Source organism: Pan paniscus, chromosome 15 (assembly GCF_029289425.2).
Source record: "Pan paniscus chromosome 15, NHGRI_mPanPan1-v2.0_pri, whole genome shotgun sequence".
Taxonomy (NCBI): domain Eukaryota; kingdom Metazoa; phylum Chordata; class Mammalia; order Primates; family Hominidae; genus Pan; species Pan paniscus.
Genome location: NC_073264.2, coordinates 78,099,756 through 78,124,848, shown reverse-complemented (window position 1 = coordinate 78,124,848; position 25,093 = coordinate 78,099,756). Strand labels below are relative to the sequence as shown.

The window sequence follows — 25,093 nt, the reverse complement described above, 5'->3', positions numbered from 1 at the left end:
AGCCACAGGAAAAATAAGTTCCCTTCCTGGGATGTTAACGAAGGTTTAGGTTCAGGAAACCTTCAGGAAGTAGTGAGCCGAGAAGGAATACTGCTCACCGTTTTTACCCCCAATGTAAATAAATCACTAAACCTCTTTGGTTTCCATAGGCCTGGGCTGGAGTGGAATATTTCATTTTTTCCCCATTAAACAGGCCACCCGGAGTGTTGGCATTACAGGCCTGAAAATATACCAAATCTGAATGTGCTATTTTGTTTCTGTACATTAAATCAGACTGTGTTTCAAACGGCAGTTCGTGCTAAATGGGGGGCTGATGATCCAGACTGTGCACCCTCACACACCTGAAATTGGCGCAGCGTAAATGATAGATCTGTTTCACCTTGGATCTCCCCGTGTCTTGTCTCCTACAGGAACACACCCTCTGTCGTTGTTGCCCAAGGTGATGTCATGTTCATTCTAAAGGCCGCGGTTCCAAGGGGACTACACCACAAGAAGATGCCTTCAGAAAGACCCAGATTTCCTGCGGTCTCAGGTAGGCGGCAGGGAGCAAGAGAACAAGGAAAGGACCCGCCACCACTCTCCCCAAGATGGATGCTGCATGATGTAAGTGGCTGGCTAAAATATCTGGCATCCTTGCAGTTTTAAGTTGCCAGCTAAATATTATTAAAAAGATAAAATACACGCAAACTGTGCAGAATGCAGGGCTGCTGTGTTTACATCCGGGTTTTGATGACTCAAAGACTTACACTTGAGCTTGCTGAAAAGCCTCTATTAAAAATACCGCTTTGTGAAAGCCCCCAGGGAGCAGGAAGAAAGCTGGGGGTGTGAAAGAGGAGAGCGGGAGGATGGTGACCCACCCAAGGACGGCGCTGACACCTGTGCTCCGGGCTGGCACTTAAGGCCAAGGAAGTGCTTAGAGGTTAACCTCCTCTCACCCTCGGAACCAGAGCGGGGAGGGTTAACCTTTTTCCAGAACATTTATTTCACCATCTCACTGACTAGAGGGAGGAGGGGCGGGAGGGGGAGAACGAGAGCCTGCCGCGCAGAGAGGCTGCGGATCACAAGGCCATTCTGATAGCCTCCTGTCCCCATGGCAACTGCAACGGCATTTATCAGTTCCTTCTGCGCACAGGCACAGCAAATCTGCATTGCACATGGCAGGCTTCCAGCATTTCAAATGAAAGAGCACTTTGAACGGCTGCCAAGTTTGGAAGGAGCAGAACTGTCAGGGCTGCTTAAAGCTGGCAGTTTATACTGGGGAGGTTTTCGCTTCCCACAATTCTCCGGGCCTGGCGAGCCGCCAAGTACTTAGCGGAAGCTAAAAAGTAACTCGCTCCCCTCCCTCCCCTCCCCTCCCCCTGCTCACGCTCCCCCTCCACACTATTCACCGCAGTGCTCTCAAAATTTTCCACATGTCCTATGTCACCAGTGCAGACTGTACAATGAAAACCAGAACGCCGGCTGCCCACGACCAGGCTTTTATTAATAAATAACGGAGGGAGGAGGAGGAGGGGTTGGGATCAGACACTGACAGCTGGGGCACCGGGTCTCCGCGTACCTGCCAAAACCCCATAACCACTGGGTGTGAATGCGTGTGGTGTGTGTGCCTTTCAGCCTTAAAAATACATTAATAAAAATAAAAATAAAGGGAGCCTCAGAGCTGTAGACACCCTGAGTACCGGGGGAGGAGGGGTGGGTTTCGGTTGGATGGTTTGGCGCTTTATTTAGGGTGGGAATGGAGGTCTTGCAGGCAGCGTTGTTCAGATCCAGCCTTTCTAAGATCTGTAGGGAAGAGGGTTGTTATTGAGAGCTAAGCCTGTTTCTGGAGCTTTCCTTGAATCTCTCAGATGTCATGGTGAAAGCTGTGAGGCCACAGATGGGGAGGGAGTTCGGAGATGCTTTTCAATGCAAAGTTTACCAGATAACTTCTGACCGTCACGCACAGCCCAGAGCACAAGGGCTTCTATGGGCAGAAAGTGGAAATTGGCATAGTATTCACTGTACTTTTTTTTTTTTTTTTTTAATGAAAATCTACACTGAGATCAAGGACTTGGGCTTTATTTTCCAGCACAAATAGAATGAAAATTGTCTGCCGCTTAGGCGGTTGGATAGAGTTCAGGAAAACTATGTCTGGCATTAATTCCAAAGTGGAGGTTTTGGTTCAAGCGAGGCCCATTAATTTCAGTAAACTGTTTTCACTAGTCCAGACCCTGCTGTGCAAGGACTATTTATTACCTTTTGCTAACCTGATGTCTGCAGAGTTGTAAAGCAAAGGAGGAAAAATCCAGGGTGAAGATATCTATATTTTGCATCAAATGGGTTTTGCACTTCCCTTGGGGGGCCGTGTTTTATGGGGAGTTTTCTATCCTTGGCTTTTCTTTATCAGTGCCAATTTTTTTTTTTTTAAAAACTCCATCTTGCAATGAATTAGAAAAAAAAAATCCTGAAGGAGAGGAGCCTGGTGAGAGCAAATACCCATCTCCTGCCTCTTTCAGAAGGGCACCTCCCAGACACAGGGATGTTTCGTGTCCCTGCCTTCAGCTCCCAGGCTGCAGGTCCACTGCAAAGCCCTGACATGATTCACCCTGACGATCGGGTCTAAAATACACCAAGACAGTCAATTTTGGCATTTGTTCTCCCTTAGGAATTTTACTAGCTGCCTTAGAAAAGCACATAAATTACTTCCCCCTCCCTCTCTTTTTTCCGTGCCTCCTCTCTTCATCCCTCCCCCCCCCCCCACAAGTCCATCTTGATGTCATTTCAAAGAGAAGGATGAAAAGGGGGGATTTGTCAGGCAGTCCGGTTTGAGTGTGTATTGCCAGGCCCCAACGCGCGCTCGAGGGCGCGCGCGCGCGCGCGCACACACACACACACACACACACACACGCACCAGCTGAGAATGTTAATCAGAATTAAAAGCCAGTCAGTACTATTAAAGCATCAAACATGAAGACCTAGAGAAGAAGGAAGGTAATTGGGGGTGGGGGTAGAGGGAGTGGGAATGAAGTAGAATTCTGTCTTCTGCACTGACTTACTAAAATAAAGGAGGGGAGAGGCAGCGGTAACCCCGATTTGGTCACCTTGTCAAATGTATTGGTCTTTCCTTTTAACTATCCCCCCACCCCACATCTCCCCACCTCCCTACCCCCTACGCCTCACCCCTTCCCAACACAGTCAAGTTTTGTGCCATTCCCAAGTGTGATTAATCTCTGGCAGAGGCCAGAAACAGGAGTAGGTTTCTTGGCTGCCCGTTCTGATAAACAATCTGTTCTTGGGGAGAGTAGGTGAAGGGGACTGGCGGGGGAAGTGGGGGCGGTAATCTGAGGGCATGATGTGGGGTGGGGGTAGGAGAAGGAGGAAGAGGAGGGGGCAGCCTCCAGGCCGGCCCCAGCTAACCCTAGTAGAGGCCGCCCCCTCACCCGCCGGAAAATGCAAGTGCCCCTCCTTGGGGCGCGTGGTCTGGGGGTGGGTCAGGTTTCCTGCCCTTAAAAATGTGAGCAGACAGTATATGCTTTCTTGCTTGTCACTTCACAACGTCCAGGGAACGTCGGAGGGACACCAAGGGCCCAGGGAGAGGGAAGGAAGAGGAGGGGAGGAGAGAGGAGCCCGCGCATCCCTAGGCTTTGAACCCATTTCAAACGCTCTGGGCGTTGCAAACCAGGTGCGCTTGTGCACAGACTGCTTGTCCCAAAAGGAAACCGAGGCAACCACGGGGGAGGCTGGGTAGGGATGGTGGTGGTAAGAAGTATTTTAAAGCGGAACAAGGAAAGCCAGAAGATGTTTAAAACAAAAGGAGAGACTATTGTTCAGCGTCGGAGGTCGCTGGGATGGAAGCTGTAGGCAAGAAAGCTGGCTGCGGATTTTGCAGTGGGTTTATTGTGTGGGCAACCAGGCAGAAAGCGGGAATATGAAAAAGTGGGGAGGGGGAGAGTTGGCGTGAAGGAAAATCAGTGCCTAGAAAGCTGTGCACGCTGAAAATGTCACCAAGGAGAGGGCAGTGGCACCGAATAAAAGATGAATAATCGGCTACCTTTTGAAAAAAGCAATGTAAAAATATTAATAAAGGCGAGAAGCCCGCTTCTTCTCAGCCTGAAAAGCAAATCCATTTCTCACCTCCTGCCTCTCCTCCCCATCCCAACACACACAAAACACACACATACACACAGCTCTTGTCTGCCCTGCATCCAAGAAGCCTCGGCTAGGCTCGCTTTCCTTTGGATTTAATTACTTGAAAATGCTGAACAAAAACCTGTAATTACACCCTTAGTCCCTGCCACTCAGGCCCAGTACACTTCCTGCCTAGTTTTGTTTTTTAAAGAAGAGGTCATTGCCTCTTTTCTTTCCAAATTGGCCAAAACAAAAAAAAAAAGTAAAAGCCCTAAATAAATCCAACTGCTCCGAGCTTCACTGCCACCACCAGGGATTTGGGGAGGGGATATCCTTGTCTCTCTAGGAGAGATGAGAAAAAAACAGCCTAACCTTGCTATTGTCTTTCTCCAGCTCTTAGGCCTAAAGCTTGTCATTGCTTGTTTGTCTGCCAGCCCAGAAGGACATGGACATGCTAGATTGGCCCCCCAGGAGGAGGCCCTCCAAGGGCAAGATGAAGAGAGTGGACAGGGCTTAGCGGCAGGCCTGGCTTTCCACCCATTTTACCTCGAAGGGCTTAGCGCTGGAAAAAAGATTTGTCACAGTGTCTCGCCTTTCTACAGCCCTAGGCATTAACATACAGAATTTCATAGCAAACCCCTGAAGTAGGGAGAACAGGTTTTAATATCAACCTTTGACAGGTGAAGAAATGGAGTCCCAGAGAGAATAAATAGATTGCTCTAAGTCAGTCATGTGGCTGGTGGGAGTATTGAACAAGCTCTGCCTCTTATGACTTTTGGGCTATTGCATCAGGAAAGTAGGACACCTAGGAGGAAATGGAAGCTTCTAGATTCTGGGCTACAGCCAGTCTGGCTTGGTTCATCCAGCACTGACATAGAAAGTGTTCCCTAAATAAATAGTTGAATAACTGAATGAATGGTAAATGGAAGGGCACTGGTTAAGGAGTTGGGGAACAGAAACCCACCAGGCCATCTGGTAGCCAAGTTTCAGCTTCGAAACAAAATGTAAGTACTGAGGATAGTTTCACACCAGGGACCTATCAAGCTTACTCTTCTGTGTACGGCCAGAGAGGGGAGTTCAGGTTAAAGTATGGTGGTCCTCTAGATGTGTTGGAGGGGTCACTTTGTTTCCGGGCTTTCTTGCTCCAGTGATGCCTAGGCCAGATTTGATGTCAGAGCTATACACCTACCCTTGGCTAGAAGTGCTTTTTTTTTTTCTCTTAAGAGATGAAGGCTGGGTGCGGTGGCTCACACCTGTAATCTCAGTACTTTGGGAGGCTGAGGTAGATTACCTGAGGTCTGGAGTTCGAGACCAGCCTGGCAAACATGGTGAAACCCCATGAAACAATATATACAAAAATTAGCCAGGCATGGTGGCAGGCACTTGTAATCCCAGCTACTTGGGAGGCTGAGACAGGAGAATCGCTTGAACCCAGGAGGTGGAGGTTGCAGTGAGCCGAGATTGTGCCACTGCACTCCAGCCTGGGCGTAGAGTGAGACTCCATCTCAAAAAAAAAAGTCTTGCTCTGTCACCCAGGGTGGAATAGTGGAATGCAGTGGTGTGATCATAGTTCACTGCAGTCTTGAACTACTCCTGGGCTCAAGTGATCCTCCCACCTCAGCCTCCCAAGTAGCTGGCACTACAGGTGTGCACAACTGCACTGCACCTGGTGGCCAGAAGTGCTTTGAGGACTGTAGCCTGCCACAATCATGTGGCCCCTAGCCTAAGGACAGGACAGTACATGTTGGGTGAGTGTCTATACAGCTGGTGTGACCCGTATGAGGTGGCGCACGTTACTTATGTGATATGACTTTTGGGTATGAGAAGAGGCTCCTTCCACTATAAAATGCACTCTCTTCATTTTCCTCCTTGTTTATTGTTCAGCCTGGGGTCTTTCTCAAGAGTGCACAATGAAAATGCTGCTGTCCTTGGTAAGGGTATCTCAGTAAATTCCTAAATGCTTCAGTGAGTTCTAGAACTTCAGATTTTCCTCCATCACCTCTGCCAAGGACCGGGGTATAGAAAAGGCAGGAAGAGACCAGATGCGGTGATAATCCCTGTACTTTGGGAGGCTGAGGTGGGAGAACTGCCTGAGCCCAGAAGAGACAGGCCTGGGCAACATAGTGAGATCCCCGTGTCTACAAAAAATAAAAAACTAAGCTAGGTATGGGGTGGTGCATGCCTGTAGTCCCAGCTACTCCTAAGGCTGAGGTGAGAGATCGTACCACTGCACTCCAGCATGGGTGAGACCCTGTCTCAAAATAAATAAATAACATGTTTTTGTTTTTGTTTTGGCAGGGGCTGAGCGCAGTTGCTCACGCCTGTAATCTTAGCACTTTGGGAGGCCCAAGCAGGTGGATTGCTGGAGTCCAGGAGTTTGAGACCAGCCTGGGCAACATGGCAAAATCCCATCTCTCTCTTTTTTTTTAATACTAAAAATAAAAAAAAATAAAAAATGAGCTAGGCGTGGTGGCACGCACCTGTAGTCCCATCTACTTGGGAGGCTGAGGTGGGAGAATCATCTGAGCCAGGGAGGTTGAAGCTGTATGGGCTGAGATGGCACCACTGCACTCAGCCTGGGCAACTGAAGTGAGACTTTCTCCAAAAAAAAAAAAAGAAAGTAAAAGAAAAAAAAAAGCAGGAAGAAAGAGAATGGTTTTACAGGGTGCCAGGAAAGCATAACTACTCAATTTTGCTTCAAAGCTGGATAGTGATTTTAACTCCAAAATAACCTGTGCTAATTTATGTATAACCTTGCATCTACTGGGACATGAACCTGTAAACTCCAATGGGGAGAGAGGTTTTAATTTCTTGCAGTTTCTGAGGAGCATCTGAGACCCTCAAAAAGGTATAGCAACAGGCGGGGTGAAAGAAGAAATGCCAGTTTTACAGCCAGGGAACCTGGTTTCCAGTAATTCTGGACTTGGCTTTCCTCACCTATACAGGAGGTTGATGAAAGTAACACCTACTTCACAGGGTTGATGTAGGGATTGGTGAAATAATGTCTGGGAATGCTCTTCGGAGCCCTAGACAAATGTTGGTCGTTGTATTGTTAATAATTTCTTACATTTTATTAAGCACATTACATTGTCTTCCACACAGATCAACGAGGCAGGCAAAGGAAGCAGTGTAACTTTTTCCCATTTTACGGATGAAGAAACCGAAATTCAAGAGATTTGCTCAAGTTCACACAGCTGTTTAGGGTCAGCCAAGTCCAAGTTAAACAACATAATGTAAATATGTACCCAAATGCTAAGCGCCCTCCCTTCCTCCCTCTCTCCTGAGTTTCGGGTTGAACTACTCAGCTCACGCAAGCCAAAATATTTGAAGATCCTGGCCCATCCATCCCAACCAGGCACAGCAGTGACAGCTGCCCCATGTACCAGACCTGACCGAGGGATGGCGAGGCTGCAGGGAGGGGCTTCCCGCTCTGAGGCCCCGCCTTCTGGTGGCCCCAGCAGGAAAGCGCCGGCGGCAACGGGTCGCCGTAGCCGGACTGTGGAAATCCCCAGGTCGGTGTGGGCCAGTGGGAACTGGCTGGCACTCCTACTCCCTGCTGAGGCCCAGGCGCGCGCCCGGCGGGGTGGAGGGTCCGGGGGTATGCGCACCTGTGGCCTGGTCGGCCGCCCTGCCAGCTTTCTGCCTACTCTTGCCGTCCAAGGCTTCCTTCCTCTCCAACCCCCCTTTTTGGGGTGTGGGTATTTGTTTTAACCCAACCAGGTCAGTGAATAGCACCCTTGTCTGGCTCTTCCCTCTTTTTTTTTTTTTTTTTTACCTCTAGGCCTGGTACCTGGGCGGCTCATTCCAGCGTTCCTTTATTTTTGGACCTAAAAAAACCACACCAGCTTTTGCTGAGGACAGCGCTGGGCTCCCCCATCCTGGCACGCGGGCAAAGAGAGGAAGCGGGGAGGAGGCAGGAACCAGACGCGACTCCCCCCGCCTTTCTTCCCCTCCCTGTTCCCCTCCCCTCCCTGTTCCCCGCCCCTCCAGGAAGAAATCAGTCAGAGATCCATCGCTCGCTGTGGCCACTGTGCCTGCACTAAACACTACGTCCGCTCTCCTTTTCCTTCCACCCGATTTTGCACGGAGAGCCCGGCTGCCCGCGCGCCCCAGGCTGGGCAGGTCCTGGCAGGCGGTGCAGGCTTTCCTCCCCCGGGGCTTCTCAGCGAATCACGTTGTTCTTGGGATTTCATGCTCGAGTGGCTCTTGCGTAACCCTACGCCCTGGCCTAAGTTAATACTTTTTTTTTTTTTTTTTTTTCAAATACCGGGATTACTCCTTTAGGGAAAGGCAAATACTTCCGCCACGGAATGGGCCTGGGAGTAAATCTGTAAATCATCTTGCTGTCTCCCTTCCCCCACCCTCCCCAGCCCCTTTGCTCGTCTCTACAGGCCCAGGGCTCAAACTGCGCCTCTGGGGTTCCTGGCGCGCGGCGATCAGGGGCCATCGAAAGGCCAGAGGAGGGCCCAACGCAGACGTTTGTTTTCATCTTCTCCAAGGCGGATCTCGCAGGCCAGAGAAGTGGGTCCCGCTTACCGCGGGGCTGTTACCAAAAAAGGCCTTTCTCTCGCTGGAGCGCTTGGCGGCGCGCGTTGCAGCAGGGTGACGCGAGGTTCAGCCCGGGCCTCCTTGAAGGTTGAGCCAGCTGACTGCAGGGCTGCCAGGCCAAGAGCCCCCCCGCCCCCGCAACACACACACACACCCGCGCCCCGTCTCTGCCACAAAACGGCGGGGGCAGGAGAGAGAGTGCAGGGAGCTTCGAAGTGCGCGCCTGGCGACCTTCTCACCACTAGCAACCTTGGGCTATGGTGCTCCGGCAAGGCCAGGTGGAAAGCTGACCTTTTGCTCCAGTTTAGAGCAGGGTTCTCTGAGGATGCCAGCCCAGATGGCAAGCTGGGTGGGGAAAGCGACAGTAGGAAGGAACTTTGGGAAGATGATGCCGCCGTTTGGCGCCCGGCTCTGCTAGTCTCTGCTTGTCTCCCAGACCCCATGGACAGAGTTCTTTGAGTCTCTACACCTGGCAGTTTACGTTGAGGCTCCTCCACCTCCACCACCCCCCTCCCAAATCCTTTCCAGTTCCTTTCCACCGTTGTCATAGTTTTGTTGCACGGGACTCTTCTTCAGGGAGAAAACCCATCTCCAGAACACTGGAGTTCTAGCCTCTCACCGTCTCTCACACATCCCCAAACGGCCATCTCAGGCAACAAGAGATACCACAAATGATGTTGATTCTTTTTTTTGGTGGGGGGTGGGGGGGCGGTTTGGAGAGAGCTATGTTTTATAAATGAAAGGATTATGAGTCTGTAATGGAAGTCTGTTTAAATACATGTTGATTTCTAACTCAGTGTGTCTGAAGGCACCCCAGCATGTATGTGTGTATATATATCTCCTTTAGTAACAGTGAAGACAGAGACAGACAGGGAGATGGAGACATATGTGTGTGCATACCAAACATAACACCATGTCATAGAATCCAACTTGCTTTCTCTAGCAGCCTGGCTGGAGGGTTGCGGCTAAGTTGCTATTTCCCTAATATTTTTGGTTTAATAAAGGGAAGGGCTGAATAAATATTAATGTAAAGAAATGGGTCACCCAACCGAGCCAAAGCTAAGGAGCCCCAGGCTGGCGGGGATGTCAAACCATTTCCCACCCCTATGTTTTGACTCACTCCAGGGTAGCGGTAGTGTGGGGAGGGCTGAAGTCTGGGAGAGTGAGGCAATGCTCCCCAAGCAACTCTTTGCAGAGGAATCACTGCAAAGTGCCAGCAGGCCAGAGAAAGTTTATTATTGCTCTAGAGTGCACAGTGAGCTCACTGTTTTACAAAAACAGAAATCTGGCTGCTTTGAGATGAAAGAGGGGCTCCCTAGGGCTCCTCCTCCTCTTCTGTCCTTAAAAACTCGCCTTTCCTTTGCACTCAGGGGCCCCAGAATGAGTGGGAGATTGGGGCTCTGGGGAGTGTTGGATAGGGGAACAGGCTCTGGAAGTCAAGTGTCAAAATAAAAGTAAGTATCTCTTGTTGCTTCCACTGAACTTTATTGCAATTACTAGTAATAAGAGTGATAATAGTGATCCTCACAATTTATGCAGTTTACTAAGTACTGTCACATGTCAACCAGCAATAGTACCAACACTAGTATCAATACTAACTAACACTAACTGTGAGTCCAACACTGCTCTCCATTCTGTATGGTGTATTTAAGTTACAGTCTGGTAGTGACAGATCTACAACTTCTGTATATAGAACTCAGTGGTACAAATGCGCTTGGAAGGGGAGGCTGGGGGTTGGTTATGAAGGTGTATTGGCGTAGTACTTACGTAAGATTGTATGTAACACCAAATCAACTGGGGCTGATGGGAATTTTGAGCACCCCAAACCACCTCTGCAAGCCTGAGCTTGTCAAAGACACCTCAAATCAGATTTACTGGATTCAAATCCCAGCCCCATCACTAATGGCTGTAGGCAAGTTATATAGCCTCTTTACTTTCCTGGTTTGTAAAATGGAGGTAAAAGAATCTACCCTGTAGATAATATTAAGGGTTTAATACTGTAATAGGCCGGGCACGGTGGGTCATGCCTGTAATCCCAGCACTTTGGGAGGCTGAGGCGGGAGGATCACCTGAGGTCAGGAGTTCGAGACCAGCCTGGCCAACATGGGGAAAGTCCGTCTCTACTAAAAATACAAAAATGAGCTGGGTGTGGTGGCGGGCGCCTGTATCCCCAGGTACTTGGGAGACTGAGGCAGGAGAATTGCTTGAACCTGGGAGGTGGAGGTTGCAGTGAGCTGAGATTGCGTCACTGTACTCCAGCCTGGGTGACAGAGTGGACTCTGTCTCAAAACAACAACAAAATACTATAGATAATATCCCCTTAATAATGTAGATAATATTAAGGGTGATGCAAGTAAGCCACCTAGTTTACTAAGGTCCCACGGCAAGTCTAAGTAAGCGTTATCTCTTATTATGACAAGAAACAAATTGAGGCCGGGTGAGGTGGCTCATGCCTGTAATCCCAACACTTTGGGAGGCCAAGGTGGGTGCATCACTTGGGCCCAGGAGTTTGAGACCAGCCTGGGCAACACGGCAAAACCCCATCCCTTTCCAAAAATACAAAAAAATTGGCCAGGTGTAATGGCACATGCCTGTAGTCCCAGCTACTAGGGAGGCTGAGGTGGGAGGATTACTTGAGCCTGGGAGGTCAGGCTGCTGCCAGCCGCGAGTGTGCCACTGCACTCCAGCCTGGGCAACAGAACAAGATCCTATCTCAAAAAAACAAAAAACCGAAGTTGAAATCTCAAACAACCCTAATAACCTGGGAGCTATCATTCCATTCTCTTTTCCATGGAAAAGAGAGATTTTGTGGGTAACTAGCTTAAGGGTGGAGAGCCAGTTAGTGATGGAGAGGAAATTTCAATCTGGTGGGCCAGACTTCAGAATCCGAAATCCCATTATATTGCTTTCCCTTCTCCAGCCTTCCCTGGGATTATCTCAGTTTTCATGAAATAAAAAAAAAAAAAAAAAGCAAACCCAATAATTAGAATAATCAATAGAAATGCCCCAACTAGAGCTATGACCAACATATCCATCGTGCCATAAGCAATACTGATGAGCAGTGATCTTGTAAGGCAGAAGAAATCACGGCCTTGGCCGGGCGTGGTGGTTCATGCTTGTAATCCCAGCACTTTGGAAGGCCGAGGCGGGAGGATCACCTGAGGTCAGGAGTTCAAGACCAGCTGGTTAACATGGTGAAACCATGTCTCTACAAAAATACAAAAAATTAGCTGGGCCTGATGGCGGGTGCCGGTAATCACAGCTACTTGGGAGGCTGAGGCGGAAGAATCGCTTGAACCTGCGAGGCAGAGGTTGCAGTGAGCCGAGATCGCGCCATTTTGCACTCCAGCCTGGGCGACAGAGCAAGACTCCGTCTTAAAAAAAAAAAAAAAAAAATCACGGCCTTGTTCTGCCTTCTGGGGCAACATGGAGTGAGATCACAGCGCCTGAGAAAGAACTTTGAAAACTGCGGCTGTGCTTTACAAAAATATATCAGTATTATTAAATGCTGCCTCCACCTTTTAAAAATCAAACTCTAGAAACACCACTCACCTGTTTGGCCTCTCCGGCCCCTCCCCCTCCCTGCCCTCAACTGCAGCTGTGCGCAGCCAGTTGCCTGTTTTCCTTAAAGGCCTCGGGGTGCTCGTATCTTCTTCAGACGTTCAGCCAAAAATTTTAAAGTGCGGCTGGGGGGAAGGGTAGCGCACTCTGAATTCATTTAGCTCTATCGTTGAAGCCCGGGTTCCTAGATCAGGGCACAAAAACAAATAGAAAAGACAATTTCTGGAAGATTGGAAAACAGCTAATTTTGCAGGTGCTTCGGCATCAGTGGTGGCGATGAATTTAACATCCATGCCGGGGGGGATAAGGTTCAACCGCAGATGAAATGGTTAATACCTTATACGAAATTCACGGCGAAAAATCCTGAAACAGGACATTTAAATTCACTGCCGAGGCTTGGGGGTGGGGTGGGACAGGGATCGGAAACGACGCTAGTGGTTCTTAAATGCGTTTTTACTTGGGAATGCCGGGCAGGGAAAGGAAAGGTCATCGTCTGTTTAATTTCCACCCCCAGCTCTGGACTTCCAGCATTAGCTCGCCGGGCCTCAGCTGTTGTACACACACGGCGAGGGGGGAGGGGAGGGCGGAGGCGCGGAGGAGGGGCCGGCTGGGAGGAATCTGGGCGTCCTGCCGCGCATGCGCCTTTCCTGAGCAACAAGTGGGCTCCACAGAGGAAGTGTAAAGGGGAGGGGGAAGAACTGGTGCAGAGCATGGCGGTGACGTCAGCGCTCCGCCCGGGCGGCATCCCGCGCGGCCAAGCCGGGGACAGCGCGAGCCGCAGCCGGAGCAGGAGCGCCGAGACGCGCCTCCGGAACGTAGAGTAACAATCACAACCCCACATTCCGGGCGAGCGTGAGCACGAGCGGGAAGGGATGCGACCCGGGCCGAGGCGCCGCGCGAGCGCCCTGCAGCCAACGTGAGCGCCGCCAGCCGCGGCGGCCCGGGCGCCGGCCAGGCCTGGGGGCGGCGGGAGCCTGCGTGCGTGCACTCCTCTCCTCTGCTCTCGTGCGTCCTGGAAGCAGTGGCCGCGGCGGCTCCCTCCGGGGTGCAAACCCAGTCGCCGCCAGCAGAACGGCCGACGCTGCGGAGGGGAGAAGGTCCTTTCTCGGCTGCCACCCCCTCCCCCGGTCCTCCGGGGAAGCAGCGGCTTCAGCAAGATTGGACCCGGGCACCGGGTGGCACTGAACCCTCTGGCCCTCGCCCCAGGGGGCCCGTCGGGGAGAGGACGCAGCTCGTAGGGGGGTCCCCGGGGAGAGGAAGAGACAGCCCCTTTCGAGCTTCCACGCACCAGCCACTCCGGGGAGGGGGCCAAGAGGCAACGGCGGCCAGCACCGAGCACCCTCGCCCCCTCCCCTCGGGCCGGGAGCTTCCAGCCCAAGTCTGCAGCACCAGGAAGAAGGCGCCTGAGCTCCCCTCGCTACGAGTCAACCGCAGTAGGAGGTGGGGGCGAAGAAAGGGCTGAACCCGTCCGCTGCCCGGGCGGTGGAGCCCCCACGGCGAGGCGCTGCGCCGGCGGTGGAGACTCGCGTTCCCTCCAGCCCCTGGGGCAGAACTTTCTCGCCCCCCCTCCTCCCTCCCCCGCAGTCGGACTCCCTCCCCAGCCGGCCAGTCCTCCCGGAGGAGAAGGCGCCGCGGAGACAGCCCGGGCGGGGGCCTACCTTCCCCAGGGCAGGCATCATGTCGGCGGCGCAGGTGTCCTCGTCCCGGAGACAATCTTGCTACCTGTGCGACCTGCCCCGCATGCCCTGGGCCATGATCTGGGACTTCTCGGAACCCGTATGTCGCGGTTGCGTCAACTACGAGGGCGCCGATCGCATCGAGTTCGTGATCGAGACAGCGCGCCAGCTGAAGCGGGCGCACGGCTGCTTCCAGGACGGCCGCTCCCCCGGGCCGCCGCCGCCCGTCGGGGTCAAGACAGTGGCCCTGTCGGCTAAGGAAGCGGCGGCGGCGGCGGCAGCAGCGGCGGCCGCCGCCGCCGCCGCGCAACAGCAGCAGCAACAGCAGCAGCAGCAACAGCAGCAGCAGCAGCAGCAACAACAACAACAGCTCAACCACGTTGATGGTTCCAGCAAGCCTGCCGTGCTGGCGGCCCCGTCTGGCCTGGAGCGCTACGGCCTAAGCGCTGCCGCCGCCGCCGCCGCCGCCGCCGCCGCTGCGGTGGAACAGCGCAGCCGCTTCGAGTACCCGCCACCGCCGGTGAGCCTGGGAAGCAGCAGCCACACCGCGCGACTGCCCAACGGCCTGGGGGGCCCAAACGGCTTCCCCAAACCAACACCAGAGGAGGGACCCCCAGAGCTGAACCGTCAGAGCCCCAATTCTTCTTCAGCGGCGGCGTCGGTGGCGTCTCGGCGTGGAACGCACGGTGGGCTGGTTACGGGGCTGCCCAACCCGGGGGGTGGCGGAGGCCCCCAGCTCACCGTGCCCCCCAACCTGCTACCGCAGACGCTGCTTAACGGCCCGGCCAGCGCTGCGGTACTTCCCCCACCCCCTCCCCACGCCCTGGGCAGCCGTGGGCCCCCGACGCCTGCTCCCCCAGGGGCTCCTGGGGGCCCCGCTTGTCTCGGGGGTACCCCGGGTGTATCGGCCACGTCGTCCTCCGCGTCGTCTTCGACCTCTTCGTCGGTGGCAGAGGTGGGCGTGGGTGCTGGTGGTAAGAGGCCCGGCTCGGTGTCGAGCACAGACCAGGAGCGCGAGTTGAAGGAGAAGCAGCGCAACGCCGAGGCCCTGGCCGAGCTGAGCGAGAGCCTGCGCAACCGCGCCGAGGAGTGGGCCAACAAGCCCAAGATGGTCCGCGACACGCTGCTCACGCTGGCAGGCTGCACGCCCTACGAGGTTCGCTTCAAGAAGGACCACTCGCTGCTGGGCCGCGTTTTCGCCTTCGACGCCGTCTCCAAGCCCGGCATGGACTACGAATTGAAGCTGTTCATTGAGTACCCCACGGGCTCGGGCAACGTGTACTCCAGTGCATCTGGTGTGGCCAAGCAGATGTATCAGGACTGCATGAAGGACTTCGGCCGGGGCCTATCCTCGGGTTTCAAGTACTTGGAGTACGAAAAGAAGCACGGCTCCGGGGACTGGCGCCTGCTTGGAGACCTGCTCCCCGAAGCCGTGCGCTTCTTCAAGGAGGGCGTGCCCGGCGCCGACATGCTGCCCCAGCCCTACCTGGACGCCAGCTGTCCCATGCTGCCCACTGCTCTGGTGAGTCTGAGCCGCGCCCCCAGCGCACCCCCGGGGACCGGGGCCTTGCCGCCCGCCGCGCCGTCGGGCCGGGGCGCAGCCGCCAGCCTGCGCAAGAGAAAGGCCTCTCCGGAGCCCCCGGACTCAGCCGAGGGCGCGCTGAAGCTGGGCGAGGAACAGCAGAGGCAGCAGTGGATGGCGAACCAGAGCGAGGCGCTGAAGCTCACCATGTCCGCCGGGGGCTTCGCGGCGCCGGGGCACGCGGCAGGGGGTCCGCCTCCGCCGCCCCCACCTCTGGGACCCCATTCCAACCGGACCACCCCACCTGAGTCAGCCCCCCAGAACGGTCCGTCCCCTATGGCCGCTCTCATGTCGGTGGCAGATACTCTGGGCACAGCGCACTCGCCCAAGGATGGCAGTTCCGTGCACTCTACCACTGCGTCCGCGCGGCGCAACAGCAGCAGCCCAGTCTCGCCGGCCTCCGTGCCGGGGCAGCGCCGCTTGGCATCACGTAACGGGGACCTGAATTTACAGGTGGCGCCCCCGCCGCCTAGCGCCCACCCGGGCATGGACCAAGTGCACCCCCAAAACATTCCGGATTCCCCCATGGCCAACAGCGGACCCCTCTGCTGCACCATTTGCCACGAACGTTTGGAGGACACGCATTTCGTTCAGTGCCCTTCCGTCCCCAGCCACAAATTTTGCTTCCCTTGCTCTAGAGAGAGTATCAAGGCCCAGGGGGCCACCGGCGAGGTGTATTGCCCCAGCGGAGAGAAATGCCCCCTAGTCGGGTCGAATGTACCTTGGGCCTTCATGCAGGGCGAAATCGCGACTATCTTAGCTGGGGATGTTAAAGTGAAAAAGGAGAGAGACCCTTGAACCACTGGGCAGCCACCTCCTTTGCCCTAGACCAGCTCCTCTCCAATCCTGAGGGCCCCTCCCCCAACCCAACTCGACCCTCCCTCCCCTCACTCCCAAGGTGTAGAATTGTGAATATAACGAAACTGCAAAAAGTTAGTCTTATGTATAGACATTATTTTCGTCGTATGTTTCTATATTTTGAAACAAAGGTATGTAACTTCTTCATTTGAAGGATAAGCTGGTTTGTGTTAAGCAGTATAGTATTGGTTGGGTCATTTGCATCATATCGTTAGCATTTATTTGGTGGCAGAATGTTTGCCTAGGTACAGAATTAATAGTCCTTAGCAACGACTGCTGCTGGTGTGTATTTTTGTAAATGTTATGCACTCTCTGAAAGGAAAAACACACACAAAAGAAAAAGACTTTTTTTTTTTTTTTTTTTTTTTTGCCAAGGCCAGTGTTGCTGCCTAAAAAAAAAAAAAAAAAAAAAAAAAATGCTATAAAATGGTGAAAGCTTCCTTCTAAACTGCCCCAAGTGTTGAAGTCTTCACTTTATTTTGTTCTGTTTTGTTTTGTTTTTCTGTTTTGTTTGCAAAATGGTAAGGGGGTGTCGGGGGGGATGGGGTGTTTTTTGTTGCAAGTTTGTGAGGGGAAAATGTTTTGGTTTGTTTCTACTGACCTGAATGTGTTGGATCTACACGTGTTGTTTTGTTTTTGCTTTATTGATGCACGGATGCTTTTGAACAGTAGAGCGAAATGCTAGACATGGAGAATCTGCTCTGTTTGTCCTTTATACATTTCTGTAGTTAACAGAACACTGTAATGTGCCTTGGAGCTTAGTAACTTGTAATAAATTCAATTGATATTAACTGCGCTGAGTCAGCAATTTTGTCTTTCTAGGGCTAAGGCCATGCAACTCCGACGTAGGCGACACCCTCCCTACCTCCAGTATAGAACGAAAATCCCAGTGCTTTTGAAAGCCCTGGGAGCTGGCCTGTGGGAAAGGCCCTGTGCTGCCTTGCTGCCCCTCCCCCTCGGTACCAGGCTATTTACATTCACCTCTTGGGGAGGCGACAGTTGCTGACTAAGCGATTTCGGTTTACTCTTCAGCATCTCTATTTTCCCCCGGATGCGGGCCCAGCTGCAAATGGCATTGTCAAGAATGCTTTCTGGTGCCTCGCCCTGTGGCGGTGAACATAGGCTGACACCCAGTGCAGCTGGTGACTTGACAAGTGGGCGAAAAAGTCTAGGAGAAAAGCTAGGATGCTTTGCTTCTTAGATATGACAGACATCAGTCTGCATATTTAAAACAAAACTGCCGCAGAGCTGGGAGCAAATGCATACACTCAGCCTGGAGAGTCCGCAGTAGCTTCAGGCTGGTGCCTTGGAAAACCAGTTTTCACCTCATTCATTACAAGTTTTCTTTCTTGTATTTTAAATAATTATTTTTAAAGGCAGAAATAATTCTAAAGACTTAGTTGATTAGAGAGGGTTTCCGAGGATGAGGAAGAGGGGGGAAAACCCCAAACTTAGTTCCTGAAGCAAAGGTTTACTTCCAACATCAAATAAAAATCCATTCCTGCTGGTGAAGCAATGCAATTATTCATCTAATCAGCTTTTGGCGGCGTTTGTGAGGTGCAGAGAGGCGGGGAAGCGGAGAGAAGACTACTGCCCTTTAGAGCAGAGCCCCTGCTCGTGGGCTGAGAGCAGCCTGGAGTCCTCCCAGTGGTAGGGGAAGGCAAACCTGATCTGAACCTTGTACTTTCCTGGGAGGCAAATAGAAGAGCAGAAAACAGGAGGGAGGAAGCAAAACAAAACCCGGCAATCCAGTCAAATTGATTCCTGGCCACATCTCATTCCTGGGCGGGGCGAGCTGGGCCCTGTTGGTCCCCTCCAAGGCTGAAGGACTATTAAGAAACTTGGATCCCCCACTCCACTCCCATCAAAGGAGTGGGAAGACTGGGAGGTGGGGATGGGTACAGGCACGTTTGGGGAGAAACAAATCACTGGTTCGCCCAGAACTCTGGTGTGGAGGCCGGGCTGGTGTCGGAACTTGTTAATAACACCCTTTTAGTTTCTTTTCCTGCTTTGCCACTGCCATCACTGAAGTGGTGGAAACCAGGACTCTGTGTGCACGCGCACTCGCGTGTGTATGTGTGGGTGTGGATAAGTGGCAATATTGATGGATCTGCTGCAGCCTCTTAATCCTGGTACATGGGAGGTGCCTGCCTCACCTCTTTAAGAATCTCCCCACATATAAATAGATATTCATGTCAGCTTCCTGCAAATGTGTCCTTGCATTTTCATCTGCTGCCAAGTGTTGTATTGGTGCTTATGAGTCATGAAACCTATTTTCATCCGCAGGGGTAATTAACTTGGGGGTGATAATGCATAGCAGACTGTAGGAAGAGTTAATTCCAAAACCCATCCTCGCCTGGCTACCAATCACACATTGCACTTAAAGGTCTGGGTTGGCTTTTTGTGTAAGTTCATTAATAAAAACCAAGCATGTTTTGCCTGGAAGATCCTCTAAGATGCTCCCAACTCCCGCTTCCAAGGCACATACTCTTAAAATTGGTAAAGCTCAACAGCCTGAGAATACAGTGTCATGGGTATAATTTAACTATCATTGAAGGAAGGAGCGGTGGGTGCAGCCACCCCTCCTCCGGCATTGCACAGTGCATGTGAATTTAGACATGTGGATCACCTGTCTGGGCGTGGACCTTATGAGTTGTGTCTGGTGGCTCCAGCTGGGAGTTGTCCCTGTTACCGGTTTCTGTGCACAGCTGCTCCTGCCGGCCTGCAACTGTCTCTTCATCACTATGGTATTATGCTCAGGAACTTTTAGGATTGTAAGACCCTTGATTACTAGTGCACATAGGTAGGAAAGGAGGGCCTGTCTTTAAGCACTGAGAACAGCATCGTTTCTTTCCTTCTTGTTGCTGGGTGCTATTATGAACAGTAGAAGCAGCAGCTGTAATAATGAGGCATCCAGCCATGGAGGCCAGTTTGGTTTCACTAAGGAAACCTGACTAGAGACGTTGGGGAGAGGAGGGAGGGAGTGGGAGGGAGAGAGCAGGTTGGGGTGGAACCCAGGCTAGAAGTGAATTATAATAGTGCAGTTAATTAAAGTTTATCACAGCCGGGGGCCACTTGTTAAATGGAGGCTTTTTTTTTTTTTTTAAACCATGTGAACTTTTCCTTCGCTGGGACCCATTCAGCTGCTAGTTTGGTTGCCTTAGCCAGCCTTTCTCTGATCCCTCAGCTGGATTCTCCTTTCCCTGAAGCTTTCCACATTGGACGCCTAGGAAGCACTTTTCCTCTCTGGCGTGTAAGGATTCTTGTGGGTTTCTGAGATTCAGCCCAGGCCTCTGGATGAGCCGAGGCTCCATTCATCTCCATTTTACCTCCATTTCTTCCGACCCTCGTTTCCTATCCTTCTCACTCCCTTTCCCCTCAGAGCCAAAGTGGCCAACATTTAAAAATTCATATTTATTTATGTGCATCATTTGTGCAGCAAATCCAAACGACATGTTTAAGTGGGCAGAGTGGTGGGGCAATGAGGACTCAATTCAACAGCTTTGAGAGAATAGGCCAATGGGAGTAATTTCTTGACCTTGATTTCTGAAGACAGCACCATAGTCCACCATCGAAGGCGGCTCACCGTATCAAGTCCTCAATGTAAGATTCAAGGTGCGTTTTCACTTGCTTCCAGCCCAGACTGGCTGATGTAATAAATACTGAAATTCACTTTTGTTTTCTGTAATACTTCATCAAGTCAGGAAGTTGGAATTGGGGCTGGGCGCTTTGGGAGGCTGAGGCAGGCGGGTCACCTGAGGTCAAGAGTTCGAGACTAGCCTGGCCAATATGGTGAAACCCCGTCTCTACTAAAAATACAAAATACAAAAATTAGCTGGGCGTGGTGACGTGTGCCTGCAGTCCCAGCTACTCAGGAGGCTGAGGCATGAGAATTGCTTGAACCTGGGAGACAGAGGTTGCAATGAGCCGAGACAGCACCACTGCACTGGGAATGACTCTTAAGGTCATCTAGTGAAATGTTCTCTAAACCTTTCTGGGGTCAGAGACACCTTGGAAAAATCTAGCAAAATTATGGCTCCTCCCCAAGATATACCAGTGCCCACATACACAAGGATTTGCATACATTTTTTTCTTTTTTAATATACATTTTATATATTTGTTTTTGAGAAGGTAATACATTCCTTTGGTTCAAAACTCAAAGAATGAGGCCTGGAGTGGTGGCTTATGCCTTTAATCTCAGCACTTTGGGAGGCTGAGGCAGGAGGATTGCTTTAGGCCAGGAGTTCGAGACTGGTCTGGGCAACATAGTGAGACCCTTCCTCTACAAAAAAATTTTAAAAATTAGCCAGGCAGGCTGGGCGTGGTGGCCCACACCTATAATCCCAGCACTTTGGGAGGCCCAGGCAGGCAGATCATTTGAGGTCAGGAGTTCAAGACCAGTCTGGCCAACAAGGTGAAACTTGTCTCTACTAAAAATAGAAAAAAATCAGCCAGGTGTGGTGGCGCACACCTGTAATCCCAGCTATTCAGGAGGTTGAGGAGGGAGAATCGCTCGAACCTGGGAGGTGGAGGTTGCAGTGAGCCGAGAGCACACCATTGCACTCCAGCCTGGGTGACAGAGCTAGACTCCTTCTCAAAACAAACAAACAACAACCAAAAATTAGCTGGGCAAGGTGGTGCATGCCTCTGGTCCCAGATACTTGAGAGGCTGAGGCGGGAGGATCACTTGAGTCTGGGAGGTCGAGGTTGCAGTGAGCAATGATTGTGCCATTGCCCTCCAGCTTAGGCAACAGAGCAAGACCCTGCGTCAAACAAACAAAAAAACAAAGGATGCAAAGGGGAATATAGTACAATGGCCCCTCTGCTACTCAGTTCCCTTCTGGGATGCAACCAATACTACTCAATTTCTCAAGGCATTTATGCACATCTAAAGCCCATTCATGAATTGAGGTTAGAACTTACGTCTGGTCTGGCCGGGCGCCGTGGCTCACGCCTGTAATCCCAGCACTATGGGAAACTCAGGTGGGCGGATCACCTGAGGTTGGGAGTTCGAGACCAGCCTGACCAACATGGAGAAACCCCGTCTCTACTAAAAATACAAAATTAGCCAGGCATGGTGGCGCGTCCCTGTAATCCCAGCTACTGAGGAGGCTAAGGCAGGAGAATTGCTTGAACCTGGGAGGCAGAGGTTGCAGTGAGCTGAGATCGCACCATTGCACTCCAGCCTGGGCAACAAGAGCAAAACTCTGTCTCAAAAAAAAAAAAAAAGAACTTATGTTTGGTCCATCCACTTTGTAATGATGAAGACCCCAAGCCACAGAGAGGTGAAATAACTTGCCTATGGTCACACAGTGGCAGAGTCTGGGCTAGATTCTTATTAGGGAACAGCTATAATAGCCTTTTTTTTTTTTTTGAGACGGAGTCTCACTCTGTTGCCCAGGCTGAAGTGCAGTGGTGCAATCTCGGCTCACTGCAACCTCCGCCTCCCGTGTTGAAGCAATTCTCCTGCCTCAGCCTCCCGAGTAGCTGGGACTACAGGCACGTGCCACCACACCTGTCTAATTTTTTGTATTTTTAGTAAAGATGGGTTTCACCTTGTTGGCCAGGATGGTCTCGATCTCCTGACCTTGTGGTCTGCCTGCCTCAGCCTCCCAAAGTGCTGGGATTACAGGCGTGAGCCACCATGGCTGGCAACTTCTTTTTTTTTTTTTTTTTTTGAGACGGAGTCTTGCTACGTTGCCCAGGCCGAAGTGCAGTGGCACCATCTTGGCCCACTGCAAGCTCCGCCTCCCGGGTTCACGCCATTCTCCTGCCTCAACCTCCCGAGTAGCTGGGACTACAGGTGTGCGCCACCAAGCCTGGCTAATTTTTTGTATTTTTAGTAGAGACGGGGTTTCACTGTGTTAGCTAGGATGGTCTCGATCTCCTGACCTCGTGATCCACCTGCCTCGGCCTCCCAAAGTGCTGGGATTACAGGCATGAGCCACCGCGCCTGGCTTTTTTTTTTTTTTTTTTTTTTTTTTTAAGTATACTTGAGGCCGGGCGCACTGGCTCACGCCTGTAATCCCAGCACTTTGGGAGGCCAAGGTGGGCGGATCACTCAAGGCCAGGAGTTCGAGACCAGCCTGGCCAACATGCTGAAACCCCATCTCTACTAAAAATACAAAATTAGGAGTGGTGGTGCACACCTGTAATCCCAGCTACTTGGGAGGTGAGGCAGGAGAATCTCTTGAAACCAGGAGGTGGAGGTTGCAGTGAGTTGAGATTGCACCACTGCACTCCAGCCTGGGCAAGAGTAAAACTCTATCTCAAAAAAAAAAAAGAATACTTGAGAGCTGGGCATGATGGTGTAATCCCAGCTACTTAGGAGACATGAGCATTGCTTAAGCCCAGGAGATTGAGACTAGCCTGGGCAGTCTTGGGGAAAAAAAAAGATGAAAGAAAAATTTAAGGACAGTTTCTATGAGGAGTGATGATAAGGTGGGCAAAAGGATAGCGATACCTGGTCCAGTGGGGTTCACTGTTTTTACTAATTCTTGGAGGACTAGCAAAAAACATTTATCCCTTGTAGCCTTTGGGGGAAGGGAATGTTCAGAGATATTTCTAGGTTTCTGACTGTAAATGTCAGGTGGGCCTGAACTGGTAGAGTCTTTTTTTTTTTTTTTTTTGAGACAGAGTCTCACTCTGTTGCCCAGGCTGGAGTGCAGTGGTGCGATCTCAGCCCACTGCAACCTCTGCCTCCTGGGTTCAAGCGATTCTCCTGCCTCAGCCTCCTGAGTAGCTGGGACTACAGGCGCCCATCACCACACCTGGCTAATTTTTGTCTTTTTAGTAGAGACAGGGTTTCACCATATTGGCCAGGCTGGCCTTGAACTCCTAACCTTGTGATCTGCCCACCTCTGCCTCCCAAAGTGCTGGGATTACAGGCGTAAGCCACTGTGCCTGGCTGGTAGAGTCTTTTTTTAACCTTTGATCTGTGGCCCTTCACACCACCTCCCCTCTTTGCTGATGGGAAACTTTTGAAGGTTTTTTGTTTTTTTGTTTGTTTGTTCTTTGTTTTTTGGAACAGGGTCCTGCTCTCTTCCCCAGGCTGGAGTGCAGTGGCATGTCCACGGCTCACTGCAGCCTCCACCTCCTGGGCTCAAGCCATCCTCCCGTCTCAGCCCCCTGAGTAGCTGGGACTATAGGTGCATGTCACCACCATGCCTGGCTAAACATTTTTTTTTAAAGAGATGGGGTCTTGGTACATTACCCAGGCTTTTGAAGGTTTAGAGTCAGATAAGCAACTGACTCCAAACCAACAGGGAGCAACTATCTTGGCATGGAAGGAGGGGGTAAGGGAGGGACACCAAGGACTCCCCCGTTTTCCCTTCAGCTTGGGGCTTCTCAGTTATCTCCCTGCCACCCACCTCTGTCTGGCCATCTCTCCTCCACAGCTAAAGGGGCAACTGAAGGAGTCTAGGGACAGGCCAGATGCTGTGCAATGTGCCTGGCAGCTGCACATTGTATCATTCCAGCTTTAGGCCTGCCTAGGAGGAAGGTGTGATGAGCCCCACTTTATAGATGTGCCAACTAAGCTCAGAGAGGTTAAGTAGCCAAGGCCCTTTAGACCCAGTGCAATCCAAGCCCCAGGCAGCCTAGAGCCTGGGTCTGCCCAGACTCCAGTGTTCCTTTGTGCAGAGGGCCACAAACTTCTGACCTGCAGAGCCCAGGAAACCAAGACTCACAGCACCAGCCCCATCCCTTGGCCCTTTCCACATCTCCTTGAGTCTGAGTGTGAGCCTCACCGACACCAGTGAGCAAGGCTATCTACAGGCAGGGCTGTCAGGAAGCCCCTTGGGGAGAACACTTTCTAGGTTCTATGTTCATCTTTAATTATTTTTATTTTATTATTATTATATATATATTTTTAGAGATAGAGTCTCTGTTGCCCAGGCTGGAGTGCAGTGGCGTGATCTCAGCTCACTGCAACCTCTGCCTCCAGGATTCAAGCGACTCTCCTGCCTCAGCCTCCCGAGTAGCTGGGATTACAGACGCCTGCAACCACGCCCAGCTAATTTTTGTACTTTTAGTAGAGATGGGATTTCTCCATGTTGGCCAGACTGGTCTCTAACTCCTGACCTCAAGTGATCTGCCCACCTCAGCCTCCCAAAGTGCTGGGATCACAGGCGTGAGCTACCGCACCCGTCCTAGGTTCTATGTTCTGAGGGAACACAGTGGAGCTGTCCAAGCAGTATTTCCAATCACGGATTCTGGAGCAGGGCTGTTCTTCTGAAGTCGTCCTCAGTTGCCTCCTACCCTCAAACTTAATTTAAAAATGAGCTTACCTCTGTCTCATTTTTGATGGAACAGAGAGATGACAGGAAACAGGCAGTGGCCCTGATTTGTAAGGTATATTGCTTCTGTGGGGAGTATCTACCCCACTAGCTGGTGTCTTCCCTCCCAGTCTTGCTTTTTTTTGAGACAGAGTTTCACTCTTGTTGCCCAGGCTGGAGTGCAATGGTGCAATCTCGGCTCACTGCAACCTCTGCCTGCTGGGTTCAAGCAAGTCTCCTGCCTCAGTCTTCCAACTAGCTGGGATTATAGGCACACACCATCATGCCTGGCTAATTTTTGTATTTTTAGTAGAGACAGGGTTTCTCTGTGTTGGTCAGGCTGGTCTTGAACTCCTGACCTCAGGTGATACGCCTGCCTCGGCCTCCCAAAGTGCTGGGATTACAGGCGTGAGCCACCGTGCCTGGCCTCAGTTTTGTTTTCTTCAGGCTGAAATGCTGGTCAGTTACCTCTTGGGCGTAGCTTG

General features: G+C 51.7%; 2 protein-coding genes across 2 annotated transcripts; both read left to right on the top strand.

Annotated features, from left to right (window-relative positions):
* The first annotated feature begins 470 nt into the window (after positions 1-470).
* LOC134728988 (uncharacterized) lies at positions 471-9,451 on the top strand. The gene is made up of 2 exons (XM_063596346.1): positions 471-603; positions 8,478-9,451. Exons 1-2 carry the CDS (start codon positions 599-601, stop codon positions 9,112-9,114), a joined length of 642 nt encoding a protein of 213 aa, XP_063452416.1. The 5' UTR covers positions 471-598; the 3' UTR covers positions 9,115-9,451.
* Positions 9,452-13,592: 4,141 nt separating this feature from the next.
* On the top strand, positions 13,593-17,123 carry IRF2BPL (interferon regulatory factor 2 binding protein like). Its single transcript, XM_034937898.4, has one exon. It carries the CDS (start codon positions 13,894-13,896, stop codon positions 16,270-16,272), a length of 2,379 nt encoding a protein of 792 aa, XP_034793789.2. The 5' UTR covers positions 13,593-13,893; the 3' UTR covers positions 16,273-17,123.
* The last annotated feature ends 7,970 nt before the right edge of the window (positions 17,124-25,093 follow it).